The sequence below is a fragment of the Macrosteles quadrilineatus genome, unplaced genomic scaffold, assembly GCF_028750875.1.
Source record: "Macrosteles quadrilineatus isolate MER2022 unplaced genomic scaffold, UCM_ALF_1.0 Scaffold_1__1_contigs__length_201487025, whole genome shotgun sequence".
NCBI classification, from domain to species: domain Eukaryota; kingdom Metazoa; phylum Arthropoda; class Insecta; order Hemiptera; family Cicadellidae; genus Macrosteles; species Macrosteles quadrilineatus.
In genome coordinates this window covers 1,951,249-1,965,243 of record NW_026542594.1, presented here as the reverse complement: position 1 = coordinate 1,965,243, position 13,995 = coordinate 1,951,249, and the positions used below count along the sequence as shown (strand labels likewise).

General features: G+C 34.6%; 1 protein-coding gene across 1 annotated transcript in view; it reads right to left on the bottom strand.

The window, feature by feature from the left end:
* LOC128983122 (shootin-1-like) overlaps positions 1-13,995 on the bottom strand; it is a 61,507-nt gene that overhangs the window by 742 nt on the left and 46,770 nt on the right. Inside the window, exons 5-11 of the mRNA XM_054402289.1 lie at positions 11,155-11,317; positions 8,499-8,644; positions 7,974-8,102; positions 7,400-7,561; positions 4,767-4,905; positions 1,159-1,392; positions 430-491 (exon numbers count right to left, since the gene is read on the bottom strand). Of these exons, the coding sequence (XP_054258264.1) occupies positions 430-491; positions 1,159-1,392; positions 4,767-4,905; positions 7,400-7,561; positions 7,974-8,102; positions 8,499-8,644; positions 11,155-11,317 (1,035 nt within the window). The remainder of the gene's footprint in view (positions 1-429; positions 492-1,158; positions 1,393-4,766; positions 4,906-7,399; positions 7,562-7,973; positions 8,103-8,498; positions 8,645-11,154; positions 11,318-13,995) is intronic.

Sequence of the window (13,995 nt, the reverse complement as noted above, 5' to 3'; positions counted from 1 at the left end):
GGGTTTCTAGTTTTGTGTACAAAGCTATACTAGGCACCTCACTTCATTCGACAGTACCTCCTTCACTCATAATTGGGTTAAAATACAGAACTAGGTGGGGTATCCCTATCTAAATTGGTAATCTCAACAATGGTAATAATCACAGAGTAAGGATAAGCAAAGAGTACTTATTAGAAGAGGTGCAATAGCAGTTGTCAAGTATTTAACGTGATTAATTTTTAATGTTCAAGCATGTGTTTAATATTTTGAAGACTTCAATATGAGCGAAGCCTGCATTCTTGACAATTAGGGATCTGAAGAGTGACACAGTAACTGAATCAATATTGTCACCCACTCGTAGAGGAGGCTACAGAATCAACGTGGAATAACCTTAAAAGGATTCTAGACTACGGTACACAAAAATTAAGTTTGAAATATTACCATCCTTACCTCAGTTGATCTTAAACTGAAGCGCCCACCTTTAATCTGGTTGATTATGTCGTCGATGGCCCCTAAACATACATAATTTGAATGATTATGAAAGTAAATAAATCAGACCTCAATACTACTTCTATTCCAAGCATAGCTGAAGTCTGAGGGTGGAAAGTGATTCATATCAAGTCAAGGATTTTGTGATGGAAAAAGCTACACTCTTAACCTTGCAATCTCCAAACCGATATCAATTTTTCACAGCCATATATCACTACCACTGTAGTGAGCTTCCCGACAAACATATCCATTAGACTGAGTTTTCCCCCCTCATTCTTTACTGATTTGATGGATACATGAAAATTTTACATTTATACCCTTTCTAAGGGGTTGCTTGGCCTAAGACAGGCAACAATTAATTTGTAAAAGCTTCTGCAATAATCATTTTCAAAGGAAAGTAATATTTTAAACCTAAATATGAAAATGAAATGGTTTTATTATACAAGTTTAATTATCACAAATCCGTCATGGATGTTGTGTAGTTTCTTGACCTATGAAAATAAGTCTTTAAGTTGTCAATAATTATGTCTTTATTTGGTTTGATGGTTAAACATTTTAATCCCAGCATTGGAGTAAGTCATAGCTCAACATACTTTACATAGATTATAAAATGTAAGCTCATTATTAGAGATATCCTTGGTGATTACTCCCTTTGACCCATGAAGCTCTTCGAATGAGTTCCTTACTTACCAGGTACTGGAGGAGTGTTTGTGTTCTTCCTTGATATCCCCAGCAAATTGGCCATTTCCAGGACCGCACTGCTAGGGACGGGGGCCTCAGCTCCGTCACAGCTGGGACGTCGCCTCAAGGTCACAGTGGCTGGTGTCAGCAGTGGCATGGGCGGAGGTGGCGGTGGCAGTGGCGGAGGGGGAGGAGGTGGAGGGGCCTTGCTGGTCTTCTCTAGCTTCTCCTCCAGATTGGACACTTAGAAAAAAATAATCCTGGTAATACTACATTTCATAACAAGGAGTAGGAAGTGAGTAATTTCATATTTTAGACCATGTTTGAAGTGCGAGATTTATGGAGCATTTTAAATGGTCGAGAATATGTATCAACCCACTCTTACTCGTGTTTTGATTGTTACTTTTCGCTACACTACAAAGAATAGTTATTTTCTTGAACATTACAAAACTCATGGCATTTTTCAGGTTATAACTTACAGTTCATATATACTTTGGTTGTACAGTTTTGGTTGTTGGAAATTAAAACATTTGACCAAACAATAACAAATCTTTGTTTGTTTACGTTGGCGAAAAAAAAAAAAAAATAGTTAACGTTACTTCGCATAGTAAACATTCTTTTGCCATATATTCATATTCATATTCAAACATCTTTATTCATCATAAGTCATGTACATTGGTGGTACAGTGAATAGTGTCAGAATACTTAAAATAAAAATACTATATCTATGTATGGGAGGTGGAAAACTCCTCAAAAGAATATAATGCTAAATTTATTAAATAATCTTTTAGAATTTTCTTGAATTTAGATAGGTTTGTTTCTTTTTTTACCAATTCAGGGACAAATTTTAGAAACTCGTTACCAGCGTATGAGGGTTTTTTTTTCAAAAAATTTTAATTTGTGAGGCTGGACAAACTCTCTTCTTTTCCTGAAATTATAAGAATGTACTGAATTTATTACTTGCTCACATTCATTTTTTTTTGCAATAAGAATTGTTTCATAAATATATTGCCCATAAACTGTAAACATTTGTAATTTCTTAAAATGTTCTTTTGCCGAATCATCTCGTTTAAGCTTAAGCATAATTCTGATAGCCTCTTTTTGCCGCTTCAGAATGCTATCCATATTAAATTTTTTTGTTGACCCATTTAATGCTAAACCGAATGAAAGATGAGAGTGGATGTGAGCAAAATATATACTTTTTAGGGTTTTCAAATTACAATAAAAGGACATATTTGACAATGCATAAATTCCGGTTCTGTGTGTGTTTATCCCAATTCAAATTTTCATCTATTGTTAAACCCAGAAAGTTGATCAGATTTTCCTTTTTAATGTTATTTGAGTTGTAAATTATTGTTGGCTCTTTTGTAATTTTGTTCTGAACTGTTCTGAAATTAATAAATTTTGTTTTTTGTGAATTTAATAATAAGTTATGATTGTAGAAATAGTTTCCAATATTCTCTAATTCTACATATGTAAACATTTCAGTTTCTTCTGGAGATTTAGATGATACAATCAAATTAGAATCATCAGCGTAAAGACATAATATAGAATTTTGCTTGTAGGTTAAATTATCTTCCATGCCCTTAAGGTAACACAAAAAAAAGCAAAGGCCCCAAAATTGAACCTTGTGGGACCCCAAATTTAATTGGTTGATAAGTTGATGATGATTTAATAATTCTATTATGATTTGTCAAATGAGTAATTTCCACAAATTGAGATCTATTTGTCAAATAGGAAGAAAACCAGTTAAGAGCTCTTTTAGATATTCCAATTATTTTTAGTTTTTCTAGTAATTTACTATGTTTTACACTATCAAATGCTTTAGAAAGGTCCATAAATCTGCCAATTGTATAATGTCCTTTGTCTACTGAATCAATGACTGATTCGATAAAAGAAACAGCTGCACTCACAACTGATCTTCCATTCCGGAATCCATGCTGATTATCATCCAAAATATTAAATTTCTCCAAAAACTCTGATAATTGTAAGTAGACTGCTTTTTCATACACTTTAGAAATTGAGGGAAGAACAGATACTGGGCGATAATTGGATATATTTTCAGGGTCATTTTTTTGTACAAAGGAATTATTTTTGCCTGCTTTAATTTGCTAGGAAAAATGCCTGATACAAACGAAGAATTGATCAGATGACATACAATTTTGGTGATATAGGTTTTTGCAGCCTTTATTATTGTTACAGGAATTTCATCATGCCCACTGGAATGTTTATTTTTTAAGGATTGAATGATTTTTTCCACCTCCCTTTCAGTGATAGGTTTAAGCTCAAATGTTGGTTTTACAAACAAGCCATCGATAAAATCAGCTTTCACATCAGCCGGCACATTCTGATTGTTGCGATTTAAATTTAAATCTGTAACCATGTTGCTAAAATAACCATTAAACATATTTGCAATTTTACTAGGGTCTAACATTTTTTCTGAATTTTGTTTTAAAATTATATTTTTTAATGGTTTTTTGTCATTTTCCCCAACTTCAGAGTTGATTATATTCCAGACAGTTTTCTGAATGTTTTGGGAATTACCAATTTTTTTTCGAAATATCTGTGTTTAGCCTTATTTAATTCTCTTTTATAAGTAATCTTTTCCTGATGTAAACAATCTTTTAAACTAATACTTTTTTTACTACGATATTCCTTAGTCAGTTGAATAATATGCTGTTGTTTAATCTTTAATTCTTTAGTTATCCATGTACGTTTTTTATTTCTCTTTAAGATTCTCTTTAAGCCTGATCAAAATAAAAAGAAAAAATTTTATAAAAGACATCATACTTTGTTTCGATGCTGGAATTATAGACATCGAACCAAGATTCATTGGAAAGCAATTAATTGTGTAAAAAGATGTTTTCTGGTGAAAATTTTCTCAACTCTTGTTTAATTGGCAAATTTACAGTTTTCATAGAATTTTGGCATTTTAATTTTAATAGCTGTCCATCATGGTCAGACAAGAAAGTAACCAGACCTTCTACCTTTAAGTTAGATAATTTAATATTTTTTATCAAAAAGTTATCTATTGCTGTCTCTGAATTATCTGTAACTCTTGTTAGGAAAACGACAAGGTACCTCATATTTTTTCTTTCTAACATCTGTTGTAACAATCTATGTCTGTTATCCGATAGTAGACACATAGTAAACAATGTGAATGTAATGATGAATTTTCACAGGTGATAATTAATATATAGTTGTTAGCACCATAATAAATCTTCTAAGCTTATAAATATTGCTATGTAATTTTCTGCAAATATCATTACAACCTTGTGCTAGTAAACTTTTTTCTGGCTGAAAATAATATTACCTTTTTCAGATTTGAAGAGAAGCATAGGCCTACTCAATAAAACAATTGAGATCCAGGGCCGTCCGAAGGGGGGGGGGGAGGGGGCACCGGGGCAAGCTACCCTGGGCACCGTGGCTGAGGGGGCGCCGCGCAGCGGCTCTTTGTATTAACATAGTATTAAAATATGCGAATGTGACTATTATTAGTGGGGAGGGGCGCGCGCCACAACCACGTTTGCTCCGGGCGCTGCCAGCCTTAGGGACGGCCCTGTTGAGATCTTATTGATTCATTTCCACCAAAAAATTACAAGTTTTCCATTATTCACCTTTGTCAGATAGCTGTTCAGTCATGTTTTCTGCTCTCTCTGCTCTCTGCAAGGCACACTGCAGTTCAGCTTCAGCTAGCTTAAGTTTTTCTTCTAAAAGTTCAAGCTGAGCTTCTCCATCCCTTTCATCTAATTTTTCCTAAAACAACATAATGCTTGGGTAGAGGAAACCCAACTATCATAGTTGTAATCTGCTATACTAGATAGATAATATGATCAATAAGTTTTGAAAATCCTTGGATATAACCCTAGGGGAAAAGTTGTGCTATGACAAAGGAGTTCTGGGTGTAACCAGTTCAACTGTGGTTGGTCTCTTGCATAGCCCTGGCTCTTATCAATATACAGGACCGCAGGTACCTATTTTTCTGGGGGGGGGGGGGGCAAGTCCTAAATTTTCCGCCCTTTCGCCACGCAACTGTGGATTTTTTATTAGTACCAATGACATTTTACTTTCAGTACAATTTTTATAAAAACAAATGAAACAAATTCTTTAATATTTGGTTATTAAATTACCGTGAACATATATAAAGTTCCTCAATAGGCCTACGTTTGAAAAAATAATTAAATTAGATTTTTACTTGATTTTTAGCAGCAAACAACTTGATGATGTCAGAAAATGGAACTTTTTCCGATCTTACATGGTTAATTGAGATGATACTTGCTGAGTCTTTGATTGTCTTGTCTAATGATCAGTGGCGGATCCAGCCAAGAGTTGCAGGGGGAAAAGAAATGCAAAAGAATTGCTTGCGATTGCGGCAGAATTGTGAACACCTCCCGCTATTACGGGGAGATCGTTATTGCCACCTGTGATCGCGGCTGAATGGTGATTCGTGAACATCTCCCGCTATCATCTGGACATGATTAACGTCACTCGCAATTGCGGCAAAATCGCCAACTTCTTTCGCCATTACGGGGACATCATAAACAGAAAATAACGTTGACATCTCCCGCTCTCACGGGGACATCGTTATCATTACTCGCAAGAGTTACGAATCATTCATTTATGAAACTTTTTTTTGTTTAGAAAATGCGTTTTTTTATACAAAACGCTGCAGCCCTAGGCCAAAACTTGTTGAGGTCACCCGCGACCACGTCAAAATTATTGCTTGTTAACCAATAAACAAAAAGCAACATTTTTTACCAATCCTTAATCTCTTGGTTTATTTTTAAATCAGTAAACCGAACCCCAGCCTAAAAAATAGGGTTAATTTGAACCCTTCATTACTATTTTGTCAATATATATTGAATCGAGTAAAGAAAAATTGTAAGAGCGATGCGCCCCTTTCTCGACAAATTCTTGGATCCGCTTCTGCTATGATCGTTTAGAAACCACGACGATTTCAGATATAAATAAAAGCAATTTAAGAAAAATATATGTTAAAACAAAATATAGGTGCCAATAAGGAGCGGAGAGGGGATCAGGGGAAGAATGGCGCGGGTGGCGGCACTCCACTCTACACATGCCTGTAAATACAAGAAACAAATTTTAACCTTGAGCAGTCATGTCCGCCGTTTCCATCCCTGAACCTCACCACCGTGTTCATATAAATATTTCCTTAAAAGCCCTTTTCATTGTATTAGCTAGACCACTTTAGTATGCAAAATAAAAATTTTTGTATCGTAAGGCTTAAAACAAATTACACTGCAGCTTAAATTTTCCTGCCCAGGGCAAACGACCCCCCCCTGCCCCCCCCTCCTAGCTGCGGCCCTGTCAATATAGGTTTTAAGGATGTTTGTAAGATAGCAGGCTTACCAAATTGAGAAAGAGTTCACTCCAGCATTGCCCAAATCAAAACCGTCTTTTGTTGCAAATGCTGTCAGTGACAGTGAAATCTTATTTTTGCACATATTTTTAAGTTCTTTGTGTCTTGTGCCAGAGTAGACACTTTATTCAGATAAACCTGCTATTATAGACTTCGGATCAACTAATAGCAATGTTAAATAATATTTTGGAGTTAGATAAAGATATGTTGATTAATAACATTAATCCAAGGCATCTTAACATGTTGATTACATATATTCATCATGCAAATTTGAATTACATTTTGTATCATGTAGCTCCAAAACGAGTAAGTTTAGAGTGAAAATGCTAAAAGTAAATAAGTCTTAAAATTGCATCTACGTTCAGACGTTCCAAAATGACTCATTTTGGAAAATGGTGGAAATTTTTGAAATAATGGAATCAATATTTTTGAAACTTACTCTTTTAGGAGCCACATGATGCAAAATGTTCACCGGATGTAATTTTTTCTAGGCTGCATTTCCTAAACAAATAGCTTCATAAAAAAAGTGTTTGGAATAAACAAGTTTTTATATTGCATGTTCTATCCGAAAACATGATAAAATATATAGGGTGTTCAATAAGAAATTTCAAAGTTGGCCGCCATGTTGGAAAATGGCAGCTGAATTTAAAAAAACTGAATTCAAATTTTTACTGCTACAAAAAAAGGAATGTCTCCCACTTAAAGTTTTCTCTAATTCTTACCGTTTCCGATACCCCAATGGTGGCCTCCTTGAGTTGATTACACTGTATATAGAATTCTGCATTTATAACTTTAACAATTTTCTGTCAAACAATTGTTCATATCCTTTTACAATTAAATGTTTCTAATTAGACTAAGAGTGTGTCATACTTGTAACGCTTGGATTTCCGCTGCATGTCTCTGCTGCTCCTCCTCTAGTGACCGTTTGAGGTTCTCCACCTCCAAGACGACCTGCATGAGACGCTGGTCAGCAGCCACGTCGCACATCAACAGCTGACTCTGGTGTGCTAACACATTGCGCTCCTTTTTGGCCTATCAAATACAGGTGTGTAATATCACTAGTCTAACTGTCTATTTAGGAAATTGCACAAACATTTTTTTTATTCCTGTGCATTTTTAACATTGACAACTGACAATATTTTTTATTTCTGATTTCTTGACGAAATACAAGGGTGTCCCGAGATTATAGGGAGTTCTTGCTTTACGGGAAAAATAGTTAATACTGATTGAAAAAGTCTCCAGTAAACGGGTCATATTCTATCACATTATCAAATTTGTGTACCAGTATGTGAAGAGGTATAATATGAGATTTTTAAAACATGCTAAGATGTACTTAGTTGTTTTACCATAACTGCAAACATTAAGGTATAAAATGCACTTATATAACTTTTTGTTTTTAATTTTAACTCAACCTATGCATTTGACCTTGAAATATGCAACTCACTTTGTCCGCATCCTGTCTCATTCTCTGTGCAGTCTCCTTCTCTCTTTCACACTGCTCCCTGAGAGATGTCACCTCCGCTGCCACTAGTCTGCTCACCTGTCCGAGGTTGTCCCGCATCGTTCGCAACTCCTACAACAACCTTGCTATCTCACTGTGTCCAACATTATGTGATTATGTAAATTTTTTCTTAAGAAATATTATGACTTCCCATTTGTAAGCCAGTAGTTTGAAAACCAGCCAATAAAAATGGGAAATAATTTAGATTATGGCATTTTCCTCAATCCAAGAGAGATCGATTCTGGATCTATATTCCATTTGCCGGTTAATGATGCTATCTAACAAAAGGATGATGTTAAATAGTATCAGTAACAAGGCCATAGTTTGGACTGTTTTCCCTTACAAAAACCTAAAAATGCAATGGGCTTAGATAAGCACAAAATAAACTCAATAGCAAATGCCGTAAAGTTAGATTTCATCGCTTGGTCTAAGGGACAATTTCCACCCTAGACTTGTGCCGTAGCATACCTTGAGCTCACCCTCCAGGTTTGATCTTGACCTTCGTTCCTCGTCCAACTGAGCCGTGAGATCCATGATAGTCTCTTGAGCCTCAAACTCCTGCAATCTTGCGGCATTCACCTCCGCCTGCAGTCTAGCTACATCTTGGTTCAGGTCTGCAAATTGTACAAGTTTTAAATGTTATACAGGGTGTCCCACGTAAGGTGTCTCAAATTGATTACAGAAAAACTCCTTGTACGGCTTAACGTACAAGGATAAAATAAAATTATTTCCCGCTAAATCGACCACAAGGAATAACATAAAAATATTATGTTGCCCTTTTTTCCGATACAGGGTGTGCCAAAATCTGAGGGTCACTAGATCGAATCTCGTAATTTCCAAGTGTAAACATAATGTCATGTTATACATGATTTTAAAGGTATTTATTAATCAAACTTTTTGGCGAAAACAGAAGTTAATTATCTTTATCCGTTTCAAAATGACGGCAGTTTTTATGGGAAAAATCAATATGTTTTTAATACTCTGTGTTTCCTATGCCAATGTACTTAGCCCTTCTCTGTTTGAATTTTCTTACTCGTTATGAAACTGTGATTGCTACAAGTAAAAGTTTTTTGAAAAAAAAAAATTAAAAAAAAATATTTTTAAGTTGTTAGGAATTAAAAAAAAAACTAAAAAAATATGTGCCATCTTGACATATGTTGCTATTTGAAAATTTTGTACAATTGGCATTTGCAATGTTCAAAAATTATTTTTTTTTAATTTTTATTATAAAAAAAAAAACATTACTTGTAGCATATCACAGTAAAGCTAATTTCATAATGAGTAAGAAAATTCAACAGGAGTAGGACCAAGTGCATTGGTATAGGAAACACAGACTATTAATAACATATTGATTTTTTTCCAAATAAACTGCCGCCATTTTGAAACAGGAAAAGATAATTCATTTCTGTTTTCGCCAAAATGTTTGTCTATTAAATACCTTTAAAATTATGTATAACATGACATATGTTTACATTTGAAAATTCCAAGATTCGAACTAGTGACCCTCGGTTTTTGGCACAGCCTGTATCGGAAAATATATTATAAAAATATTTTTACATTATTATTATATTACTAGGAGAAACCCGTTGAAATCGACGGTTAGGGGCCTCTTCGTTTTTACTCTTTGTGCCATTTTTACAGCCAAAATGTCATGTTATTTTCAATAATGTTACCAACCTAGTGGGCCTTGGTCCGTATATAGGCCACTGCAAATAATTTGTCAAAGATAGGTACCGGCACCATTCTAGGCAAGGTTTCTGTGTTTGGATGTTATTAGACACGATAAGAGCTCAAATGAACTTCTTCTACAGATAATAAATCTGTTGGGGAAATATAAGCCGAATTATAAATGTGAGTTGGGGCATTTTGTAACTGTATAAGTAAGTTACATAGTAATTTTAGGCTGCTGCTCAGTTCAGTTAAGAATATATTTTTTATAGATAAATTAAATGGTTTTTGTTGCTGAGTAGCGATAGTTAACATGCAGAACCCTCTTCGTTAGTCTAATAACATTCAAATGCTCTCTAAAAGTTGAAATTCTTATTTGTATACATATATACCCTTATTATGTTTTTACTAAGCGGAATGAATACATCGAAGTAACCTCTCTAAAAAGTCTGCGGTAAATTGCAGTTTTCCAGTTTAATGACTTTTTAAATCATGCACATATTTCTACATAAATATTGTAAAATGTTTTATCCAGTTGCTGTACACTAATATTAATTTAACAAAATATGGACATGGCTCATATGGACACGTGCCCTTCTGCACTTGTATTATTTTGTATTGTATTACACAATCAAAGACTTTTCCAATGATTGAAAACATCTATGACAATAATCTCATGAACCTAAGATGATCTGTCTAGAATAATATAATAAAATATAGGCAAAAGTGGTAATAAAGGTAGACACCAACCCGTAAAATAGATATAAGATAGTTCAATAAGAAATAATTGTATAAATGAGGGAGGAGTTCTGTTCACAAAAATCGGCTTAGCGTATTATATATATATAGATTAGATATATATAGATTAGATATATCCCCCCCATGGAATATTTTATATTTTATTAGCTAACATAAATACTGTTAACTTGAGCATATTTTAGAGCTAAAATATGTATAAAAATACATTTTTAGTCTTTAAATTCCACATTTTGTCTGGGGGGGGGGGGGATATTCCATACCCCCAGCCACCGGTGGTTGTCCCCCCCCCCTTCGAAATGAAATTCTGGGACCGCCACTGAAATATTGTGAACGAAGAATAAAAGATAGGTTCCATTGAATATATGGTATGTTTAATTGAATGAATAAGTCCTAGCTCCAAAAGAACTATCCCAAATAATGAGAAATACCTTCTTACTGCCTGAGAGAGTTTGTAGGCATGATGTGACACGCATCATATTTTAATGCATGTGTGATGAATCTAAAAGCATTAAAGGAATCGTCAATTTTAATTGTTATTAATTATAAAAAACTCAAGAATGTCTTTTTTTAACAAAAACTTCAAAATATTTTGTACGTAACTGGTAGATATTGAAATACTGTATCTCCAGTTAAATAATCGAATGACTATAGTTATAATCATAGTATCAGGACCATTAGGTAGTTCTTGTAGGCTTACCTTGTACAGTTTTCCTGAGCTCCTCAAAGTCGTCGGTGTCAGTGCCATGGCCAGAGTCCGTGTCATCTGCTGGTAAGTCTGCCACACCTTCAGGAGCAAACTGCATCATCCTCTGCATCAGGAATGTGCTGCGTCGCTTCAGCTCTCGGTTCTCCTTGTACCACTGGACAGACCACACAATATCAGTAAATAAAAATAACCTATAAAAAAATTATGGTAATGATTTATAGCATTTGTTGTATTTTGTGGATATAAAAGATAAAGCAACCACAATGGAGGAAATCAAGTGCTTTTAAATCTATCACTGAATGAGCATAAATAATCAATTAAACACAATGCATTGCTTGTTTGAAGGACAGCATGGACAATTTATTTTCAATTATATAGTGTATTCATTCACAAATTTCTAAACAAACACTAATGTTGCATATTGTTTGTTGAATTTTTTTTGTGCTTGAAGGAAAAAATCGTGCAAGGGAATTAAATGAAAAATGGAAGACCTAGAGGTCAACCTGGCTCATGGTCGGAGTCAGTTCTAGTACCTCAAAATCAAGAAAGCAAGCACTGCTTGATATATTTTAACCATTCAAAACACACCACATTTAGTTTATTACAGTGTGTAAATTAAGTATTGAAACAAATCTGTATTTTTTAGGTTTTGCAATTTTATACATCAAAAATATTTTTTACCCCCCCCCCCCCCCCCTAACAGAGTGTGGGGTAGGGGGAGACTTAGTTTGTTCAAATAGCAACCCCTATTGCGTGACCCCTCATTTTGAAGGGTTTGTCAAAAGAAACACAATGATGCAAATCTGAGGTGAATATCTCACCCCTAGCTAAAATGGCGGGTATTCCAAAATTGGTGCTTTTTCACATAAATTAAATTTTGGAATAGGCCTACCCATAATTTAGGCTAGGGGTGAAATATCTACCTCGGGTTTGCGTCATTGTGTTTCTTTTAACAAACACCATTCAAAATGAGGGGTCACTCAATAGGGGTTGTTATTAAAAAAATAAGTCAACCCCTACCCAACACTCTGTTAGAGAGGTTGAAAAAATATTGTTTATGTAAAAAATTGCGGAACCTATGTTAATAATCAATTTTAGAAACAGAATATTTCTATCTATTTCGGTTTTAAAAATACAGATTTGTTGTAATACTTAATTTACACAATGTATTTAGTTAGATCTGTAACATCTTAGCGAATTACAGGGATTAAGCTATTACCGTAGATCTCATGGTAAGACCTGGACCCGGGATGGATTTACTTTTTATTTGTTATGAGGTCCCCAGGGGCCAAAAACACCATTTGTTCAATTTCATGTGTCCGTTAGCACGATAACTCGAGCAAAAAAGATCTGATGTTTTAACAAATAATTTGGTAGGCTATATTGAAGCATTGTGATTAAACTATATTGAACTATGAGATTAAAGCAAAAGAAACAGTAAAAATTCTCAGACGGAAGAAAAGAGAATGGATAAATAGATTGCTGGAAAAGACGGAAGAGGACCAAACAGCTAACAACTCTAGAGAATTCTATCGAAGAATTAGATGGTTCAAAAAAGGATTCAAACCTAATGCATATGGCATAAAAAACAAAGCAGGGCAAGTAATTATACAGAAAGCCGAGGGTCTAGAAGTATGGAGAGAATATTTCTGCGACCTATTAAATGGTGAAGAGGATACAAATCACACAGAACGAGCTACATTTCAGAATGTACAACCTTTTGTACCAAATCCGTCCATAGAAGAAGTAAAGGGTGCAATAAACGACCTCAAAAACAATAAGGCACCCGGAGAAGATGGGGTGACAGCAGAGATGCTGAAAGCAGGAGGCCAGATAATAATAGACAAAGTACATAGGTTAATTAATGAAATATGGGATAAAGAGACTATTCCTACAGAGTGGCAAGAAGCTTTAATAGTGCCCATCCATAAAAAAGGGGATAAACAAGAATGTAATAACTATAGAGGAATATCTCTTTTAAATGTTACATATAGAAAGACTTGAAGTATATATGGATTCCTTTGTCGGTGAACAGCAGGCTGGATTCACCAAAGGCAGGTCCACTGTGGATCAGATTTTTATACTTAAGGAATGCTTAGCAAAGTACTGGGAGTTCAACAAGGAATGCTATTGTTTATTTATAGACTTCAAAAAAGCGTATGATAGCCTATTCAGAGCAAAGATATGGGAGAAAATGGAAAAATTCGGAATACCAGATAAGCTTATTAAATTAGTAACCACATGTGTCTCAAACTCTCGTTGTAAATTGAAGATAGATGGAGAAACCACAACTAAATTTAATGTGAATACGGGGGTGAGACAGGGGGATGGACTCTCCCCCCTCCTATTCAACATTGCTCTAGAGGAAGCCCTACAAACAATAAAAGATGCACACATAGGACTAAAACTAGGAACGAATATTAATATATTAGCTTTTGCAGATGACGTAGTACTGATGGCTGAAAGAAAAGAAGATCTTAGGGTTTTAACGGAGATACTAATAAATGAAACTGAGTATGTAGGGCTAAAAATAAATGATGCAAAAACCAAATTCATGATAGTAACAAGAGGAGAAGCTGGAAATAATGAAGAGTTTTTTCAAGTCAACAACCATGAATTCCAAAGAGTAAATAATTTCACCTATCTAGGCGTTCTACTATCTGACAAAAATACGGAAGACATGGAAATTCAGAATAGGATAAATTTAGCAAATAAGAGTTGGTACGCATGCAGTAAACTAATGAAATCAAAACTTTTAACGAGAAAGACAAAAATTAGAATCTACAAAACTATAGTAAGACCTGTACTTTTATATGGAGGGGAAAATTGGAT